We start from the raw sequence: 18,955 nt of genomic DNA, 5'->3' as shown, positions 1-18,955 counted from the left end.
TAGGAAAGATGTTGATAAACCTGAAAAGATTTACAAGGATGTTTAGATTCCCGACAGTGTGGAAACAGGCCCTTCGGCCCGACCAGTCCACACCGTCCCGGCGAGGAGCAGCCCAGCCAGACCCGTGTCCCGACATTTACCCCTGACTAATTTGAGGGATATGGGCCGGGTTCTGGAAGGAGGGACGAGATTGGGTTGCGATATCTGGTCGGCATGGACGGGTTGGGCCGAAGGGTCTGTTTCTGTGCTGTTACATCTGTATAATGTACCTAACACTGTGGGACAATTTAGCACGGCCAATCCCCCCTCACCTACACATCCCTGAACAGTGTGGGACAATTTAGTACGGCCAATCCACCCTAACCTACACATCCCTGAACACTATGGGACAATTCAGCACGGCCAATCCACCCTAACCTACACATCCCTGAACACTGTGGGACAATTTAGCACGGCCAATCCACCCTAACCCTACACATCCCTGAACACTGTGGGACAATTTAGCACGGCCAATCCACCCTAACCTACACATCCCTGAACACTGTGGGACAATTCAGCACGGCCAATCCACCCTAACCTACACATCCCTGAACACGATGGGACAATTTAGCACGGCCAACCCACCCTAACCTACACATCCCTGAACACTCTGGGACAATTTAGCACGGCCAATCCACCCTAACCTACACATCCCTGAACACGGTGGGACAATTTAGCACGGCCAACCCACCCTAACCTACACATCCCTGAACACTGTGGGACAATTCAGCACGGCAAATCCACCCTAACCTACACATCCCTGAACACTGTGGGACAATTTAGCACGGCCAACCCACCCGAACCTACACATCCCTGAACACTATGGGACAATTTAGCACGGCCAATCCACCCTAACCTACACATCCCTGAACACTATGGGACAATTTAGCACGGCCAATCCACTCTAACCTACACATCCCTGAACACTGTGGGACAATTTAGCACGGCCAACCCACCCGAACCTACACATCCCTGAACACTGTGGGACAATTTAGCACGGCCAATCCACCCTAACCTACACATCCCTGAACACTGTGGGACAATTTAGCACGGCCAATCCACCCGAACCTACACATCCCTGAACACTGTGGGACAATTTAGCACGACCAATCCACCCTAACCTACACATCCCTGAACACTATGGGACAATTTAGCACGGCCAACCCACCCTAACCTACACATCCCTGAACACTATGGGACAATTTAGCACGGCCAATCCACCCTAACCTACACATCCCTGAACACTATGGGACAATTTAGCACGGCCAACCCACCCTAACCTACACATCCCTGAACACTATGGGACAATTTAGCACGGCCAATCCACCCCTAACCTACACATCCCTGAACACTGTGGGACAATTTAGCACGGCCAATCCACCCTAACCTACACATCCCTGAACACTGTGGGACAACTTTAGCACGGCCAATCCACCCTAACCTACACATCCCTGAACACTGTGGGACAATTTAGCACGGCCAATCCACACTAACCTGCACATTTGGACTGTGGGAGGAAACCGGAGCACCCGGAGGAAACCCACACAGACACGGGGAGAATGTACAAACTCCCACAACGGACAGTCACTCCCGAGGCTGGGATCGAACCTGGGTCACTGGCACCTTGAGGCAGCAGCACTAATGACTGAGCCACCATTTTGCCAGGGTTGGAGGATCTGAGCTACAGGGAGAGGCTGAACAGGCTGGGGCTGTTTTCCCTGGAGCGTCGGAGGCTGAGGGGTGACCTTATAGAGGTTTATAAAATCATCCAGATATCCCAACCCAATCTAGTCCCACCTGCCAGCACCCGGCCCATATCCCCCAAACCCTTCCTATCCATATCCCCATCCAAATGCCTCTTAAATGTTGTCATTGTACCAGCCTCCACCACATCCTCTGGCAGCTCATTCCATACACGTACCACCCTCTGGGTGAAAAAGTTGCCCCTTAGGTCTCTTTTATATCTTTCCCCTCTCACCCTAAACCTATGCCCCTCTAGTTCTGGACTCCCCGACCCCAGGGAAAAGACTTTGTCTATTTATCCAATCCATGTCCCTCATGATTTTATAAACCTCTATAAGGTCACCCCTCAGCCTCCGACGCTCCAGGGAAAACAGCCCCAACCTGTTCAGCCCTCTCCCTGTAGCTCAAACCCTCCAACCCTGGCAACATCCTTGTCAATGTAGCTGCAAGGGATGATTGTAATGTGGGACGGCCGTTGGGAAAGTTGGGATGAGAATTCCGAGCGGGCAGTCGGAGGCTGGGGTTGATGTTCACACACAGCTCCCATGGTGAGTGGGCCCTTCCCCCAGTGCTCAGGGCCGAGGGGGGCAGACAGTGAGGGACTCGGTGCAGATTGGGCTGTGCTTCAGGAGGGGGTGTGATTGGGCGTGTCACTCTCCCTGAGTAATGTCCGTCTGCACTGCTTTCTCCCCCTCCAGCCCTGACCTGCGCCCAGTTCCATCCCGATGGGCCTCATCTTCGGCACGGGTACCATTGACTCACAGATCAAGATCTGGGATCTGAAGGTGGGTGATGGGCAAAACCTCTGGCGTTGGGGGTGTGCCAGGAGGGACCAGCACGGAGACTCCCGAACCCACCCCCAACCCCCCCGGCACCCTCTCCCTGCCGATGGGCTCATCACTTTGGAAGAATGTTTCCCCAGAGCCTCCGCTGAGCTGCTGCTGAGTTCCCCCACCACCTCCACCTTCCCCTGGGGACGGCGTTCCCTCCCTCCCCCCTCCCTGGGGTCTGCATCCCCCCCCCCCCCCCCCCCCCCCGCGGGACTGCGTTCCCTCCCCCCCCCACTCCCCCTCCCTGGGGACTGTGTTCCCTTCCACCCACCCCTCCCCTCCCCTCCCCCTCCCTGGGGACTGTGTTTTCCACCCCCCTCTCCCCCTCCCTGGGAACTGCGTTTTCCATCCCACCCCTCCCCTCCCCCTCCCTGGGAACTGCGTTTTCCATCCCACCCCTCCCCTCCCCCTCCCTGGGGACAGCCTTCCCTTCCCCCCCCCCTCCCTGGGGACTGTGTTCCCACCCTCCCCCTCCCTGGGGACTGCATGCCCTCCCCCCCCCCCCCCCCCACCCCTCCCTGGGAACTGCGTTTTCCATCCCACCCCTCCCCTCCCCCTCCCTGGGGACAGCGTTCCCTTCCCCCCCCCCTCCCTGGGGACTGCGTTCCCTCCCTCCCACCCTCCCCCTCCCTGGGGACTGCGTTCCCTCCCTCCCACCCTCCCCCTCCCTCCCACCCTCCCCCTCCCTGGGGACTGCGTTCCCTCCCTCCCACCCTCCCCCTCCCTGGGGACTGCGTTCCCTCCCTCCCACCCTCCCCCTCCCTGGGGACTGCGTTCCCTCCCTCCCACCCTCCCCCTCCCTGGGGACTGCGTTCCCTTCCCTCCCACCCCTCCCCCTCCCTCCCACCCTCCCCCTCCCTGGGGACTGCGTTCCCTCCCTCCCACCCTCCCCCTCCCTGGGGACTGCGTTCCCTCCCTCCACCCTCCCCCTCCCTGGGGACTGCGTTCCCTCCCTCCCACCATCCCTCCCTCCCTGGGGACTGCGTTCCCTCCCTCCCACCCTCCCCCTCCCTGGGGACTGCGTTCCCTCCCTCCCACCCTCCCCCTCCCTGGGGACTGCGTTCCCTCCCTCCCACCCTCCCCCTCCCTGGGGACTGCGTTCCCTCCCTCCCACCCTCCCCCTCCCTGGGACTGCGTTCCCTCCCTCCCACCCTCCCCTCCCTGGGGACTGCGTTCCCTCCCTCCCACCCTCCCCCTCCCTGGGGACTGCGTTCCCTCCCTCCCACCCTCCCCCTCCCTGGGGACTGCGTTCCCTCCCTCCCACCCTCCCCCTCCTGGGGACTGCGTTCCCACCCTCCCACCCTCCCACCCTCCCCCCCTCCCTGGGGACTGCGTTCCCACCCTCCCACCCTCCCCCTCCCTGGGGACTGCGTTCCCTCCCTCCCACCCTCCCCCTCCCTCCCACCCTCCCCCTCCCTGGGGACTGCGTTCCCTCCCTCCCACCCTCCCCCTCCCTCCCACCCTCCCCCTCCCTCCCACCCTCCCCCTCCCTGGGGACTGCGTTCCCTCCCTCCCACCCTCCCCCTCCCTGGGGACTGCGTTCCCTCCCTCCCACCCTCCCCCTCCCTCCCACCCTCCCCCTCCCTCCCACCCTCCCCCTCCCTGGGGACTGCGTTCCCTCCCTCCCACCCTCCCCCTCCCTGGGACTGCGTTCCCTCCCTCCCACCCTCCCCCTCCCTGGGGACTGCGTTCCCTCCCTCCCACCCTCCCCCTCCCTGGGGACTGCGTTCCCTCCTCCCACCCTCCCCCTCCCTGGGGACTGCGTTCCCTCCCTCCCACCCTCCCCCTCCCTGGGGACTGCGTTCCCTCCCTCCCACCCTCCCCCTCCCTGGGGACTGCGTTCCCTCCCTCCCACCCTCCCCCTCCCTGGGGACTGCGTTCCCTCCCTCCCACCCTCCCCCTCCCTGGGACTGCGTTCCCTCCCTCCCACCCTCCCCCTCCCTGGGGACTGCGTTCCCTCCCTCCCACCCTCCCCCTCCCTGGGGACTGCGTTCCCTCCCTCCCACCCTCCCCCTCCCTGGGGACTGCGTTCCCTCCCTCCCACCCTCCCCCTCCCTGGGGACTGCGTTCCCTCCCTCCCACCCTCCCCCTCCCTGGGGACTGCGTTCCCTCCCTCCCACCCTCCCCCTCCCTCCCACCCTCCCCCTCCCTGGGGACTGCGTTCCCTCCCTCCCACCCTCCCCCTCCCTGGGGACTGCGTTCCCTCCCTCCCACCCTCCCCCTCCCTGGGGACTGCGTTCCCTCCCTCCACCCTCCCCCTCCCTGGGGACTGCGTTCCCTCCCTCCCACCCTCCCCCTCCCTGGGGACTGCGTTCCCTCCCTCCCACCCTCCCCCTCCCTGGGGACTGCGTTCCCTCCCTCCCACCCTCCCCCTCCCTGGGGACTGCGTTCCCTCCCTCCCACCCTCCCCCTCCCTGGGGACTGCGTTCCCTCCCTCCCACCCTCCCCCTCCCTGGGGACTGCGTTCCCTCCCTCCCACCCTCCCCCTCCCTGGGGACTGCGTTCCCTCCCTCCCACCCTCCCCCTCCCTGGGGACTGCGTTCCCTCCCTCCCACCCTCCCCCTCCCTGGGGACTGCGTTCCCTCCCTCCCCCTCCCTGGGGACTGCGTTCCCTCCCTCCCACCCTCCCCCTCCCTCCCACCTCCCCCTCCCTGGGACTGCGTTCCCTCCTCCCACCCTCCCCCTCCCTGGGGACTGCGTTCCCTCCCTCCCTCCCTCCCCCTCCCTGGGGACTGCGTTCCCTCCCTCCCACCCTCCCCCTCCCTCCCACCCTCCCCCTCCCTCCCACCTCCCCCTCCCTGGGGACTGCGTTCCCTCCCTCCCACCCTCCCCCTCCCTGGGGACTGCGTTCCCTCCCTCCCACCCTCCCCCTCCCTGGGGACTGCGTTCCCTCCCTCCCACCCTCCCCCTCCCTGGGGACTGCGTTCCCTCCCTCCCACCCTCCCCCTCCCTGGGGACTGCGTTCCCTCCCTCCCACCCTCCCCCTCCCTGGGGACTGCGTTCCCTCCCTCCCACCCTCCCCCTCCCTGGGGACTGCGTTCCCTCCTCCCACCCTCCCCCTCCCTGGGGACTGCGTTCCCTCCCTCCCACCCTCCCCCTCCCTGGGGACTGCGTTCCCTCCCTCCCACCCTCCCCCTCCCTGGGGACTGCGTTCCCTCCCTCCCACCCTCCCCCTCCCTGGGGACTGCGTTCCCTCCCTCCCACCCTCCCCCTCCCTGGGGACTGCGTTCCCTCCCTCCCACCCTCCCCCTCCCTGGGGACTGCGTTCCCTCCCTCCCACCCTCCCCCTCCCTGGGGACTGCGTTCCCTCCCTCCCACCCTCCCCCTCCCTGGGGACTGCGTTCCCTCCCTCCCACCCTCCCCTCCCTGGGGACTGCGTTCCCTCCCTCCCACCCTCCCCCTCCCTGGGGACTGCGTTCCCTCCCTCCCACCCTCCCCCTCCCTGGGGACTGCGTTCCCTCCCTCCCACCCTCCCCCTCCCTGGGGACTGCGTTCCCTCCCTCCCACCCTCCCCCTCCCTGGGGACTGCGTTCCCTCCCTCCCACCCTCCCCCTCCCTGGGGACTGCGTTCCCTCCCTCCCACCCTCCCCCTCCCTGGGGACTGCGTTCCCTCCCTCCCACCCTCCCCCTCCCTGGGGACTGCGTTCCCTCCCTCCCACCCTCCCCCTCCCTGGGGACTGCGTTCCCTCCCTCCCACCCTCCCCCTCCCTGGGGACTGCGTTCCCTCCCTCCCACCCTCCCCCTCCCTGGGACTGCGTTCCCTCCCTCCCACCCTCCCCCTCCCTGGGGACTGCGTTCCCTCCCTCCCACCCTCCCCCTCCCTGGGGACTGCGTTCCCTCCCTCCCACCCTCCCCCTCCCTGGGGACTGCGTTCCCTCCCTCCCCACCCTCCCCCTCCCTGGGGACTGCGTTCCCTCCCTCCCACCCTCCCCCTCCCTGGGGACTGCGTTCCCTCCCTCCCACCCTCCCCCTCCCTGGGTACAGCGTTCCCTCCCTCCCACCCTCCCCCTCCCTGGGTACAGCGTTCCCTCCCTCCCACCCTCCCCCTCCCTGGGTACAGCGTTCCCTCCCCCCGTCCCCGGGTGGGTCACCATTCTCTCGGTGCTGAGCGTCTGCCCACACAGACGGTGCAGATTCCAGCGTTTGTCCCTCCCTCACACACAGCACCCCCCGTGGATGTAGGGGGACACTGCCCACTGGGGGAGGAGGCACCATCACTGACCACGTGTGCAGACCAAAGAGCTGCCACTCCCTGGGTTTGGTCATCACCGGCTGCTGCCGTGACCTGGTGAGTGAGGGGCTCAGTCACCGTGTCCCAACGTTCTCACGCTCTCTCTCTCTCCCTCTCTCTCTCTCTCTCTCTCTCTCTCCCCCTCCCTCCCTCCACAGGAACGGACAAACGTGGCCAACTTCCCAGGGCACTCTGGCCCTATCACCAGCATCGCCTTCTCTGAGAACGGGTACTATCTGGCCACAGCTGCTGACGACTCCCAGGTCAAACTCTGGACTTGCGCAAGCTGAAGAACTTCAAGACCATCCAACTGGATGACCATTACGAGGTAAAGCAGTCAGGGTCAGCGCTGAGGGAGGGCTGCACTGTCGGAGGGTCAGTGCTGAGGGAGGGCCGCACTGTCGGAGGGTCAGTGATGAGGGAGGGCCGCACTGTCGGAGGGTCAGTGCTGAGGGAGGGCCGCACTGTCGGAGGGTCAGTGCTGAGGGAGGGCCGCCCTGTCGGAGGGTCAGTGCTGAGGGAGGGCCGCACTGTCCGAGGGTCAGTGCTGAGGGAGGGCCACACTGTGGGAGGGTCAGTGCTGAGGGAGGGCCGCACTGTCGGAGGGTCAGTGCTGAGGGAGGGCCGCACTGTCGGAGGGTCAGTGCTGAGGGAGGGCCGCACTGTGGGAGGGTCAGTGCTGAGGGAGGGCCGCACTGTGGGAGGGTCAGTGCTGAGGGAGGGCCGCACTGTCGGAGGGTCAGTGCTGAGGGAGGGCCGCACTGTCGGAGGGTCAGTGCTCAGGGAGGGCCGCACTGTTGGAGGGTCAGTGCTGAGGGAGGGCCGCACTGTCGGAGGGTCAGTGCTGAGGGAGGGCCGCACTGTCGGAGGGTCAGTGATGAGGGAGGGCCGCCCTGTCGGAGGGTCAGTGCTGAGGGAGGGCCGCACTGTCCGAGGGTCAGTGCTGAGGGAGGGCCGCACTGTCGGAGGGTCAGTGCTGAGGGCGGGCCGCACTGTCGGAGGGTCAGTGCTGAGGGAGGGCCGCACTGTCGGAGGGTCAGTGCTGAGGGAGGGCCGCACTGTCGGAGGGTCAGTGCTGAGGGAGGGCCGCACTGTCGGAGGGTCAGTGCTGAGGGAGGGCCGCACTGTCGGAGGGTCAGTGCTGAGGGAGGGCCGCACTGTGGGAGGGTCAGTGCTGAGGGAGGGCCGCACTGTCGGAGGGTCAGTGCTGAGGGAGGGCCGCACTGTCGGAGGGTCAGTGCTGAGGGAGGGCCGCACTGTCGGAGGGTCAGTGCTGAGGGAGCCCCGCACTGTGGGAGGGTCAGTGCTGAGGGAGGGCCGCACTGTCAGAGGGTGAGTGCGGAAGCTGCTGGGTGGTATGGAATTTGAATGCGGTTTATTGTCACATGAGTCCAATGTAAAGGTTCCACGTTCCTGCTTCCAGCACCATATTCGGTCCAAAACTTCATCAGTGTAGATTAGTCGGGGTAAATTAAGGGAGGTGTTGGTGTCGTGGCCCTGTCAACCCAGGCCCCAGGTAAAGGTCGGGTGTCACCGTTAAACTCTTACTACGGCAGATGGTGGAACTCAATTCAATTTGATTAAAAAGAAATCTGCCTTTGAGAGTCTCATGATGACCACGAACCCATTGTGTGTTTGTCGGATAAAGTTGTCACCCTCACCAGTGTCTCTCCCCCCCCCCAACCTTGACTCCAGACGTGACTCCAGACCCACAGCCACCGGCGTAACTCTTCACAACCCTCATCCCTCGAAGGAATGAATAACGAAGAGAAACATGAATCAGAGAGACAGAGATCCAAGCTGCCTCCTCAAGGACAAACTGTTCCCACCCTCCCAGCAACTCCCCAGGTCTCTCTCAAACACCGTCTGGGCAGTGGGTGCAGCTCACTGACCGTCCTGGCCGGACCCTTGGCACCGGGTAAAGTCCGGCAGCCCCCTTCCCCGTCCCGACTCTCCTCGCTCCGACCCTGCCTGCCACCCTTGCTCCCGTTTCGGGATCGCTCCGTGCTGCTGCCCCTCTCATGCCTGTGACCTCTCACCTTTCTCCAGGTGAAGTGTTTGACCTTTGACCAGAGTGGCACTTACCTGGCCGTGGCAGGTACAGACATCCGAGTGTACGTGTGTAAGCAGTGGGCCGAGGTGTTGCACTTCACAGGTAAGCACCCGATCACCCCCCCCCCGCCCCTCCCTCCCTCCCTCACTCCTTCCCTCCCTCCCTCGCTCCCTCGCTCCCTCGCTCCCTCCTTCCCTCCTTCCCTCCCTCCCTCCCTCACTCCCTCCCTCCCTCGCTCCCTCCTTCCCTCCCTCCCTCCCTCACTCCCTCCCTCCCCCCCTCCCTCCCTCCCTCCCTCCCTCCCTCCCTCCCTCCTTCCCTCCCTCCCTCCCTCCCTCCTTCCCTCCCTCCCTCCCTCCCTCCTTCCCTCCCTCCCTTGCTCCCTCCCTCGCTCCCGCCCTCACTCACGCTCTCTCTCTCTCTCTCTCTCTCTCTCTCTCTCTCTCTCTCGCGTTCTCTCACGCTCTCGCTCTCTCTCCACCTTCTTGCAGCCGTCTCTCGTCCTCTCTCTCACTATCTGTATACCTCCTCCCCACTCTGCCTCTCTCTCTCTCTCTCTCTCTCTCTCTGTCTCCCTCTCTTGCTCTCTCCCTGTCTGTATGCATCTCCCCCCCCCCCCACTTTACCAGCAGTGTCCACCCCATCCCTGTGCCCCCATCCTGTGGTGTACCTGCAGTGTTGGGTGCGTGTGTGAATAACGCTGTCTTTCTGTTCTCTTCCCCCCCCGCCCAGAGCACAGTGCGCAGACCACGGGAGTGGCATTTGGTGAATATTCTCGCTTCCTCGCTTCCAGCAGCATGGATCGTAGCCTCAAACTCTACAGCCAGTAGTCGCAGTGTTTCCGTGGTAACCTGCTACCATGGACACTTCCCTTCATCGGTGACCCCGAGACTCTTTCCCCCCCCCCCCTTCCCGTGAACCTGAGACCCTTCCCGTGATCCCGAGACCCTTCCCCTCCCGTAACCCACAGCCCCTTTCCCGTCCTGTGACCCCCCCCCCCCTCCTGTAACCTCCAGCCCCCTCTAGTAGCCCTCAGACTCTCTCCCCTCCCCCCCCCTCTCATTCCGGTAAACCCAAGACCTTCAGCCTGTCTGTCTCTTCCTTCCTTCCCTCCCTCTCCCTGTGCCACCTCCTGTTTCTGTGCAGTCCTCCCTTGTCCAGCACAGCTGACTCTGGCATCTTGCCTGGATTCTCCCCCTCCCCCACTCCCCAAGACCCAGGCGCCAGCCTGTTGTCCCACCCTTTACTCCCCCCCCCGCCCCAGCAAACCCAGTTGGGAGAGGGCCACTAGGTGTTGAGAGTCTGAGTGACAGGGCCACAGTGAGGTAGACAGCCATGAACACACACACACACAAACCTGGACTATTCCCTATTCCCCCTGAACCCTCCAACGTCTCGAGAGCAGCTCCATGCACACACGCACACACACAGTGTCACACGCACACTTTCACACACACACACATTCATGCAAATATAAGCACACTTCTGCACAATCGCATGCACACACTTTCACACGTATACACACACTTTCACATGTGTACGACACACTTTCACACACACGCACACTTTCACACACACGCACACACTTTCACACACACGCACACATTTTCACACGTATACACACACATTTTCACACATACGCACACTTTCACACACACGCACACATTTTCACACGTATACAAACATTTTCACACACACGCACACACTTTCACACATATACACATGCACACTTTGTCTCTCTCTCTCGCACATACTTTGTCACACACACTCAAACACTATCTGTCTCTCATCCACACACTTTCACACACACACATTCTCTCTCGCTCTCTCTCTCTCTTCCCCCCCCCCCCCCCCACACACACACACACTCCCTCCCATCTCTCTCTCCCTCTCTCACATACACACACACACACACAGAGTCCCTCGCCCCCATCCCAGCCCAGCTTATACCCAGTCCACTCCGTACAACCTTCCCTGCCTCTGGCGATTGTGTGACCTCCCCCCCCCCCCCCCACCCCCCCCCACCCCCCCCACTTCCGGGGCCACCTGACCCCTCCCTTTAGTGGGAGGGCCTTGGTGAAATCCCTGCCTCCTGCTGTAAGTCGGTAACAGGAGGGGAGCGGGGGGAGGGGAGTGAGCGAGGCTGACCAATAGGTATTGGGCCGGTTGAGTAGACGCCACTCTGGGGGTGGGGGGAGGGGTTCCTGAGAGTGTGGGTCTAGCTGCCAAGTCCCCCTCGGTGCCTGTTGATGAAATCATTCCCAAAGTAACTGTGAAGGTTCTGTGCGTTTGTGTTTTCTCAAAATAAAATGGCGAAACGTCGGTGACGTGCAGTGGAGATTTTATTTGATCGGTTGGATCTCAGTCCTCGGCCCCAACACCTCGAGCTGCTTCCTCAAAGACGTTCCCTCCAGCACAACTAAGGTCCTGGGGAGTGTTGCTGAACAAAGAGTCCTTGGAGTGCAGGTTCATAGCTCCTTGAAAGTGGAGTCCCAGGTAGATAGGATAGTGAAGGTAGCGTTTGGTTTGTTTTCCTTTATTGGTCAGAGTATTGAGTACAGGAGTTGGGAGGTCATGTTGTGGACGTACAGGACATTGGTTAGGCCACTGTTGGAATATTGTGTGCAATTCTGGTCTCCTTCCTATCGGAAAGATGTTGTGAAACTTGAAAGGGTTCAGAAAAGATTGACAAGGATGTTGCCAGGGTTGGAGGGTTTGAGCTACAGGGAGAGGCTGAACAGGCTGGGGCTGTTTTTCCCTGGAGCGTCGGAGGCTGAGGGGTGACCTTATAGAGGTTTATAAAATCATGAGGGACATGGAGAGGGTAAATAGACAAAGTCTTTTCCCTGGGGTGGGGGGAGTCCAGAACTAGAGGGGCATAGGTTTAGGGTGAGAGGGGAAAGATATAAAAGGGACCTAAGGGGCAACTTTTTCACCCAGAGGGTGGTACGTGTATGGAATGAGCTGCCAGAGGATGTGGTGGAGGCTGGTACAATGACAACATTGAAGAGGCATTTGGATGGGGATATGGATAGGAAGGGTTTGGGGGGATATGGGCTGGGTGCTGGCAGGTGGGACTAGATTGGGTTGGGATATCTGGGTCGGCACGGACGGGGTCGGGCCGAAGGGTCTGTTTCCCTGCCGGACATCTCCATGACTCTGTAAGGTCCGAAGCGGGGACGTTCACCGATGATTGGCACAGCGTTCAGCCCCATTCCCCACCCCTCGGGGTCCCGAAGCAGTCCCGGGTCCAAACGCCGAAGAGATCCGGACAGTATCCAGGCCGGGGCAGACAACTGCTGAGGGACACACGCACGTGCTGAGGGGAGGGCCGTCTCCAATGAGAGAGAGAGAGAGAGAGAGAATCTGACCGCCCGTCCCCCTTGGCATTCAGTGGTCAGGTGACGGGAGAAAGTTCTCAAAAAAAAACGACACGACGGGGGGTGGGGGGGGATCTTTTTTGACGTAAACACAGAGTGCAGTTCGTGTGCGCAGACTGATCTTCCTGAGGTCGTGGCGGACGCAGATAAGAGTCAGGGCGTTTGGAGAAGTTGGCGGATAAGAAACGTCGGGGGTTGGATGTGGACCGGGAGCTGGGGTATAGTTTGGTTGAGCCGAGGGGTCTGTTTCCACGGGGTCGGCCATGTCAGATGAGGACGGGAGCCAGACAAGGCAGGCCTTTAAGGAACAGTCTTGTTTAATTTCAGGTTTGACTGAATTCAGATCTCCCATCTGCAAGTGTCAGATTGCAGCCCAATTGAGGCCGCCGCTTCTAGTCCTAACGTGTTCCTAACCCACCCTTATCCCACCCTTATCCGGCAGCTGGGGTGGGCTGTTCGGCCCATCTAGCCTGCTCCGCCATCCGCTGTTCGTGGCCTCACGTCCATCGGCCCGCCCCTCTCACCCTAACCCTTAACCCCCTTTGTCTTTCAAAGGGAAAAAAAAATCGACCTTGGCTTCAGAAAGAAACGTTCGCTGACGGAGCGTCAGTTACCTTCCTGGGCCAAGTTAAAAATCCCACCCACACCGGGTTATAGAGTCCAGCAGGTTTAATTGGGGGAAAGCAGGCTAGCCTTCGGAGCGACGCTCCACCGTCAGGTCCCTGGGCAAGGAGTTCCACAGACTGACAACCCCCTGGGTGAAGGCGTTCCTTCTCAGTTCAGCCCGAAATCTGCTCCTCCTAATCTTGAGACGATGCCCTCTTGCCTGAGTCTCGCCCGCCCACCCGTGGAAACATCCTCTGTCAGCGGGTTTTTGAGGAGGTTTGGAGCTCGAGTTGAGGTTTTGGATGTAGGTGAGCTCGCTGAGCTGGAAGGCTCATGTTCAGACGTTTCGCCACCCTACTAGGTAACATCTTCAGTGGGCCTCCGGGTGAGGCACTGCTGATAAGTCCTGCTTTCTCTTTATTCCTTTGGGTTGGTGACGTCACCTCCTGTGGTGAAGTCACTTCCTGCTGTTTTGTCTCAGGGGATGGTAGATGGGGGTCTAACCCGAGGTGTTTGTTCATAGAAACAACAAACCCATCTACCAGCCCCTGAGAAAAACAGCAGGAAGTGACTTCACCACAGGAGATGACAACGCCTCAGGAAATGATATCACCAACCCAAAGAAACCCACATATCTAAATAAAAAGCAGGAATTATCCGCAGTGCTTATAGCTGATTGACCTTGTGTGAGGAAGCTCGCCAGGCTGGAAGGTTGCTTTTCAGATGTTTTGTTACCATGACTTGGTAACATCATCGTTGAGACCTCTCCGGTGAGGAGCTGGTGATATGTCCCACCTCTCCAGTTTAGCACGGCCAATCCACCCTAACCTACACATCCCTGAACACTGTGGGACAATTTAGCACGGCCAATCCACCCTAACCTACACATCCCTTGAACACTATGGGACAATTTAGCACGGCCAATCCACCCTAACCTACACATCCCTGAACACTGTGGGACAATTTAGCACGGCCAATCCACCCTAACCTACACATCCCTGAACACTGTGGGACAATTTCGCACGGCCAACCCACCCTAACCTACACATCCCTGAACACTATGGGACAATTTAGCACGGCCAATCCACCCTAACCTACACATCCCTGAACACTGTGGGACAATTTAGCACGGCCAATCCACCCTAACCTACACATCCCTGAACACTGTGGGACAATTTAGCACGGCCAATCCACCCTAACCTACACATCCCTGAACACTGTGGGACAATTTAGCACGGTCAATCCACCCTAACCGACACATCCCTGAACACTATGGGACAATTTAGCATGGCCAATCCACCCTAACCTACACATCCCTGAACACTGTGGGACAATTTAGCACGGCCAATCCACCCTAACCTACACATCCCTGAACACTGTGGGACAATTTAGCACGGCCAATCCACCCTAACCTACACATCCCTGAACACTATGGGACAATTTAGCACGGCCAATCCACCCTAACCTACACATCCCTGAACACTGGGACAATTTCGCACGGCCAATCCACCCTAACCTACACATCCCTCAACACTGTGGGACAATTTAGCACGGCCAATCCACCCTAAACACTGTGGGACAATTTAGCACGGCCAATCCACCCTAACCTACACATCCCTGAACACTGGGACAATTTAGCACGGCCAATCCACCCTAACCTACACATCCCTGAACACTATGGGACAATTTAGCACGGCCAATCCACCCTAACCTACACATCCCTCAACACTGTGGGACAATTTAGCACGGCCAATCCACCCTAACCTACCCATCCCTGAACACTGTGGGACAATTTAGCATGGCCAATCCACCCTACCCTACACATCCCTGAACACTGTGGGACAATTTAGCACGGCCAATCCACCCTAACCTACACATCCCTGAACACTGTGGGACAATTTAGCACGGCCAATCCACCCTAACCTACACATCCCTGAACACTGTGGGACAATTTAGCACGGCCAATCCACCCTAACCTACACATCCCTGAACACTGTGGGACAATTTAGCACGGCCAATCCACCCTAACCTACACATCCCTGAACACTATGGGACAATTTAGCACGGCCAATCCACCCTAACCTACACATCCCTGAACACTATGGGACAATTTAGCACGGCCAATCCACCCTAACCTACACATCGCTGGACTGTGGGAGGAAACCCACACAGACCCGGGGAGGATGTGCAAACTCCACACGGACAGTCACCCCCCCCCCGAGGCTGGGATCGAACCCGGGTGCTGTGAGGCAACATTGCTAACCATTGCGCCACCGTGCCACCCACAATTCTTGCAAAGTATTTGGTAAGAGACGTTAATTTTCCTGGTGGTATCTGATGGATCCTTTAGGGTCATCAGCCGCTGTTTGTCAGTTTGCTCCATTAGGTAAGGGATCGTTCGGGTAACTTTATTTTTAACGGGGGCTCGCAATCCTGTTTGGATCATCCGAAATTCGGATAATTGACATTTGGGTATCCGAGGTTATACCGTCGAGGTTTATAAAACCAGGAGGGGGCACTGATAGGGTGAATAGACCAGGTGATTAGGCTGGAGTGAGTGAGTCCAGTAGCGAGAGGGTGGAAGATTTTAAAGGGACCTTTTTCTTCACCCAGAGGGTGGTGTGTGTGTGTGTGTATGGAATGAGCTGCCAGAGGAAGTGGTGGAGGCTGGGACAACTTAAAAGGCATCCGGGCGGGGATATGAACAGGAAGGGTTTGGAGGGATACGGGCCGGGTGCTGGCAGGTGGGGACTAGACTGGGTTTGGGAGAGCTGGGCGGGATGGGCCGAAGGGTCTGTTTTCCCCGTGCTGTACATCTGGATGACGTGACCACAGCTGTGAAAATAACAGCACCCAACCCTCCAAAGTCAATCCCCGAAGGGGATGTCTCAGTCTTTTCTCCATCGGCCGGTGAGAATAATCCATTGGCTGGAAGGTGTTTTGTTGACTGAGTGTAAACCCTGGGCAGGGAGAGGTGTTGTTTTTCAGATTTGCTGAGCTCTGTGTGGGCGGCTGTTTTCAGGACATGCGAACGTAAACATTTATAATTCGAAGGTACTGACTCTGCTACTAATTTATCCCGTCTTTATTGAATACATCGTGTTTAGATAATCGTCCCCATCACTGTCTTTACTCAGAAATCTGATGAGTGCATCTCCTGTTACAGGACAGGAAGAGACCTCTCTCCACACTGTCCCCCCCCATCAAACACTCCCAGGACAGGGACAGCACGGGGTTAGATACAGAGTAAAGATCCCTCTACACTGTCCCCCCATCAAACACACCCAGGACAGGGACAGCACGGGGTTAGATACAGAGTAAAGATCCCTCTACACTGTCCCCCCATCAAACACTCCCCAGGGACAGGGACAGCACGGGGTTAGATACAGAGTAAAGATCCCTCTACACTGTCCCCCCATCAAACACACCCAGGACAGGGACAGCACGGGGTTAGATACAGAGTAAAGATCCCTCTACACTGTCCCCCCCATCAAACACACCCAGGGACAGGGACAGCACGGGGTTAGATACAGAGTAAAGATCCCTCTACACTGTCCCCCCATCAAACACACCCAGGACAGGGACAGCACGGGGTTAGATACAGAGTAAAGATCCCTCTACACTGTCCCCCCATCAAACACACCCAGGACAGGGACAGCACGGGGTTAGATACAGAGTAAAGCTCTCTCTACACTGTCCCCCCCATCAAACACTCCCAGGGACAGGGACAGCACGGGGTTAGATACAGAGTAAAGCTCTCTCTACACTGTCCCCCCCATCAAACACTCCCAGGGACAGGGACAGCACGGGGTTAGATACAGAGTAAAGCTCTCTCTACACTGTCCCTCCATCAAACCCTCCCCAGGGACAGGGACAGCACGGGGTTGGGGTTAGATACAGAGTAAAGCTCTCTCTACACTGTCCCCCCCCATCAAACACTCCCAGGGACAGGGACAGCACGGGGTTAGATACAGAGTAAAGCTCCCTCTACACTGTCCCCCCCATCAAACACTCCCAGGACAGGGTCAGCATGGGGTTAGATACAGAGTAAAGCTCCTTCTACACTGTCCCCCACATCAAACACTCCCAGGACAGGGACAGCACGGGGTTAGATACAGAGTAAAGCTCCCTCTACACTGTCCCCCCCATCAAACACTCCCAGGACAGGGTCAGCATGGGGTTAGATACAGAGTAAAGCTCCTTCTACACTGTCCCCCACATCAAACACTCCCAGGGACAGGGACAGCACGGGGTTAGATACAGAGTAAAGCTCCCTCTACACTGTCCCCCCATCAAACACTCCCAGGGACAGGGACAGCACGGGGTTAGATACAGAGTAAAGCTCCCTCTACACTGTCCCCCATCAAACACTCCCAGGGACAGGGACAGCACGGGGTTAGATACAGAGTAAAGCTCTATCTACACTGTCCCCCATCAAACACTCCCAGGGACAGGGACAGCACGGGGTTAGATACTGAGTAAAGCTCTCTCTACACTGTCCCCCCATCAAACACTCCCAGGGACAGGGACAGGACGGGGTTAGATACAGAGTAAAGCTCCCTCTGCACTGTCCCCCCCATCAAACACTCCCAGGACAGGGACAGCACGGGGTTACATACAGAGTAAAGCTCCCTCTCCACTGTCCCCCCATCAAACACTCCCAGGGACAGGGACAGCACGGGGTTAGATACAGAGTAAAGCTCCCCCTACACTGTCCCCCATCAAACACTCCCAGGGACAGGGACAGCACGGGGTTAGATACAGAGTAAAGCTCCCTCTACACTGTACCCCCATCAAACACTCCCAGGGACAGCACGGGGTTAGATACAGAGTAAAGCTCTCTCTACACTGTCCCCCCATCAAACACTCCCAGGGACAGGGACAGGACGGGGTTAGATACTGAGTAAAGCTCTCTCTACACTGTCCCCCATCAAACACTCCCAGGGACAGGGACAGCACGGGGTTAGATACTGAGTAAAGCTCTCTCTACACTGTCCCCCCATCAAACACTCCCAGGGACAGGGACAGGACGGGGTTAGATACTGAGTAAAGCTCTCTCTACACTGTCCCCCCATCAAACACTCCCAGGGACAGGGACAGCACGGGGTTAAATACAGAGTAAAGCTCTCTCTACACTGTCCCCCATCAAACACTCCCAGGGACAGGGACAGCACGGGGTTAGATACAGAGTAAAGCTCCCTCTACACTGTACCCCCATCAAACACTCCCAGGGACAGCACGGGGTTAGATACAGAGTAAAGCTCCCTCTCCACTGTCCCCCCATCAAACACTCCCAGGGACAGGGACAGCACGGGGTTAGATACAGAGTAAAGCTCCCCCTACACTGTCCCCCCATCAAACTCTCCCAGGACAGGGACAGCACGGGGTTAGATACAGAGTAAAGCTCTCTCTACACTGTCCCCCCATCAAACACTCCCAGGGACAGGGACAGCACGGGGTTAGATACAGAGTAAAGCTCCCTCTACACTGTCCCCCCCATCAAACACTCCCAGGGACAGGGACAGCACGGGGTTAGATACAGAGTAAAGCTCCCTCTACACTGTCCCACCATCAAACACTCCCTGGACAGGGACAGCACGGGGTTAGATACAGAGTAAAGCTCCCTGGGGCCCTCCCTTTCTGTAGGCCAGACAGACCATGATATCGGGGGTGGGTCGGTCTTGGTGAGGTCTGAGTGCTGGAGGATCCCTATTTCCTGTCGGAGCAGTGGGAGCCCTGGGTCCGGTGTCTGGGGACCGTCTCGATTTCCGACCCTGCACTAACCAGCTCCCCAATGTGGTGAGGACCGTCGACATTCCATACTCCCTGTGTCTGGCATCAATGGAGACAGGGTACCTCGTCTGAAGACAGTGATTGAGAGTGGGTTCGCCAAGGGAGAGAGTGACCGAGAGAGACACCGGAAGGGAACTGGGACAAGGGGAAATTGCCTTTATTGGTCAGAGTATTGAGTACAGGAGTTGGGAGGTCATGTTGTGGACGTACAGGACATTGGTTAGGACACTGTTGGAATATTGTGTGCAATTCTGGTCTCCTTCCTATCGGAAAGATGTTG

At 59.1% G+C, this 18,955-nt stretch overlaps 2 protein-coding genes across 2 annotated transcripts in view; both read left to right on the top strand.

Annotated features, from left to right (window-relative positions):
* The first annotated feature begins 2,445 nt into the window (after positions 1-2,445).
* prpf19 (pre-mRNA processing factor 19) lies at positions 2,446-11,218 on the top strand. The gene is given in 5 exon segments (XM_072558000.1): positions 2,446-2,567; positions 7,002-7,116; positions 7,119-7,171; positions 8,893-8,998; positions 9,629-11,218. Coding segments are annotated over 5 exon segments (432 nt in total). The 5' UTR covers positions 2,446-2,507; the 3' UTR covers positions 9,727-11,218.
* Positions 11,219-13,090: 1,872 nt separating this feature from the next.
* LOC140463279 (uncharacterized) overlaps positions 13,091-18,955 on the top strand; it is a 41,559-nt gene continuing 35,694 nt past the window's right edge. Inside the window, exon 1 of the mRNA XM_072557036.1 lies at positions 13,091-13,186. Coding sequence (XP_072413137.1) covers positions 13,091-13,186 — 96 coding nt within the window. The remainder of the gene's footprint in view (positions 13,187-18,955) is intronic.

This window comes from Chiloscyllium punctatum, chromosome 38 (assembly GCF_047496795.1).
Source record: "Chiloscyllium punctatum isolate Juve2018m chromosome 38, sChiPun1.3, whole genome shotgun sequence".
NCBI lineage: Eukaryota > Metazoa > Chordata > Chondrichthyes > Orectolobiformes > Hemiscylliidae > Chiloscyllium > Chiloscyllium punctatum.
The sequence above is the reverse complement of the archived record's forward strand: the minus strand, read 5'-3'. Positions and strand labels throughout refer to the sequence as shown.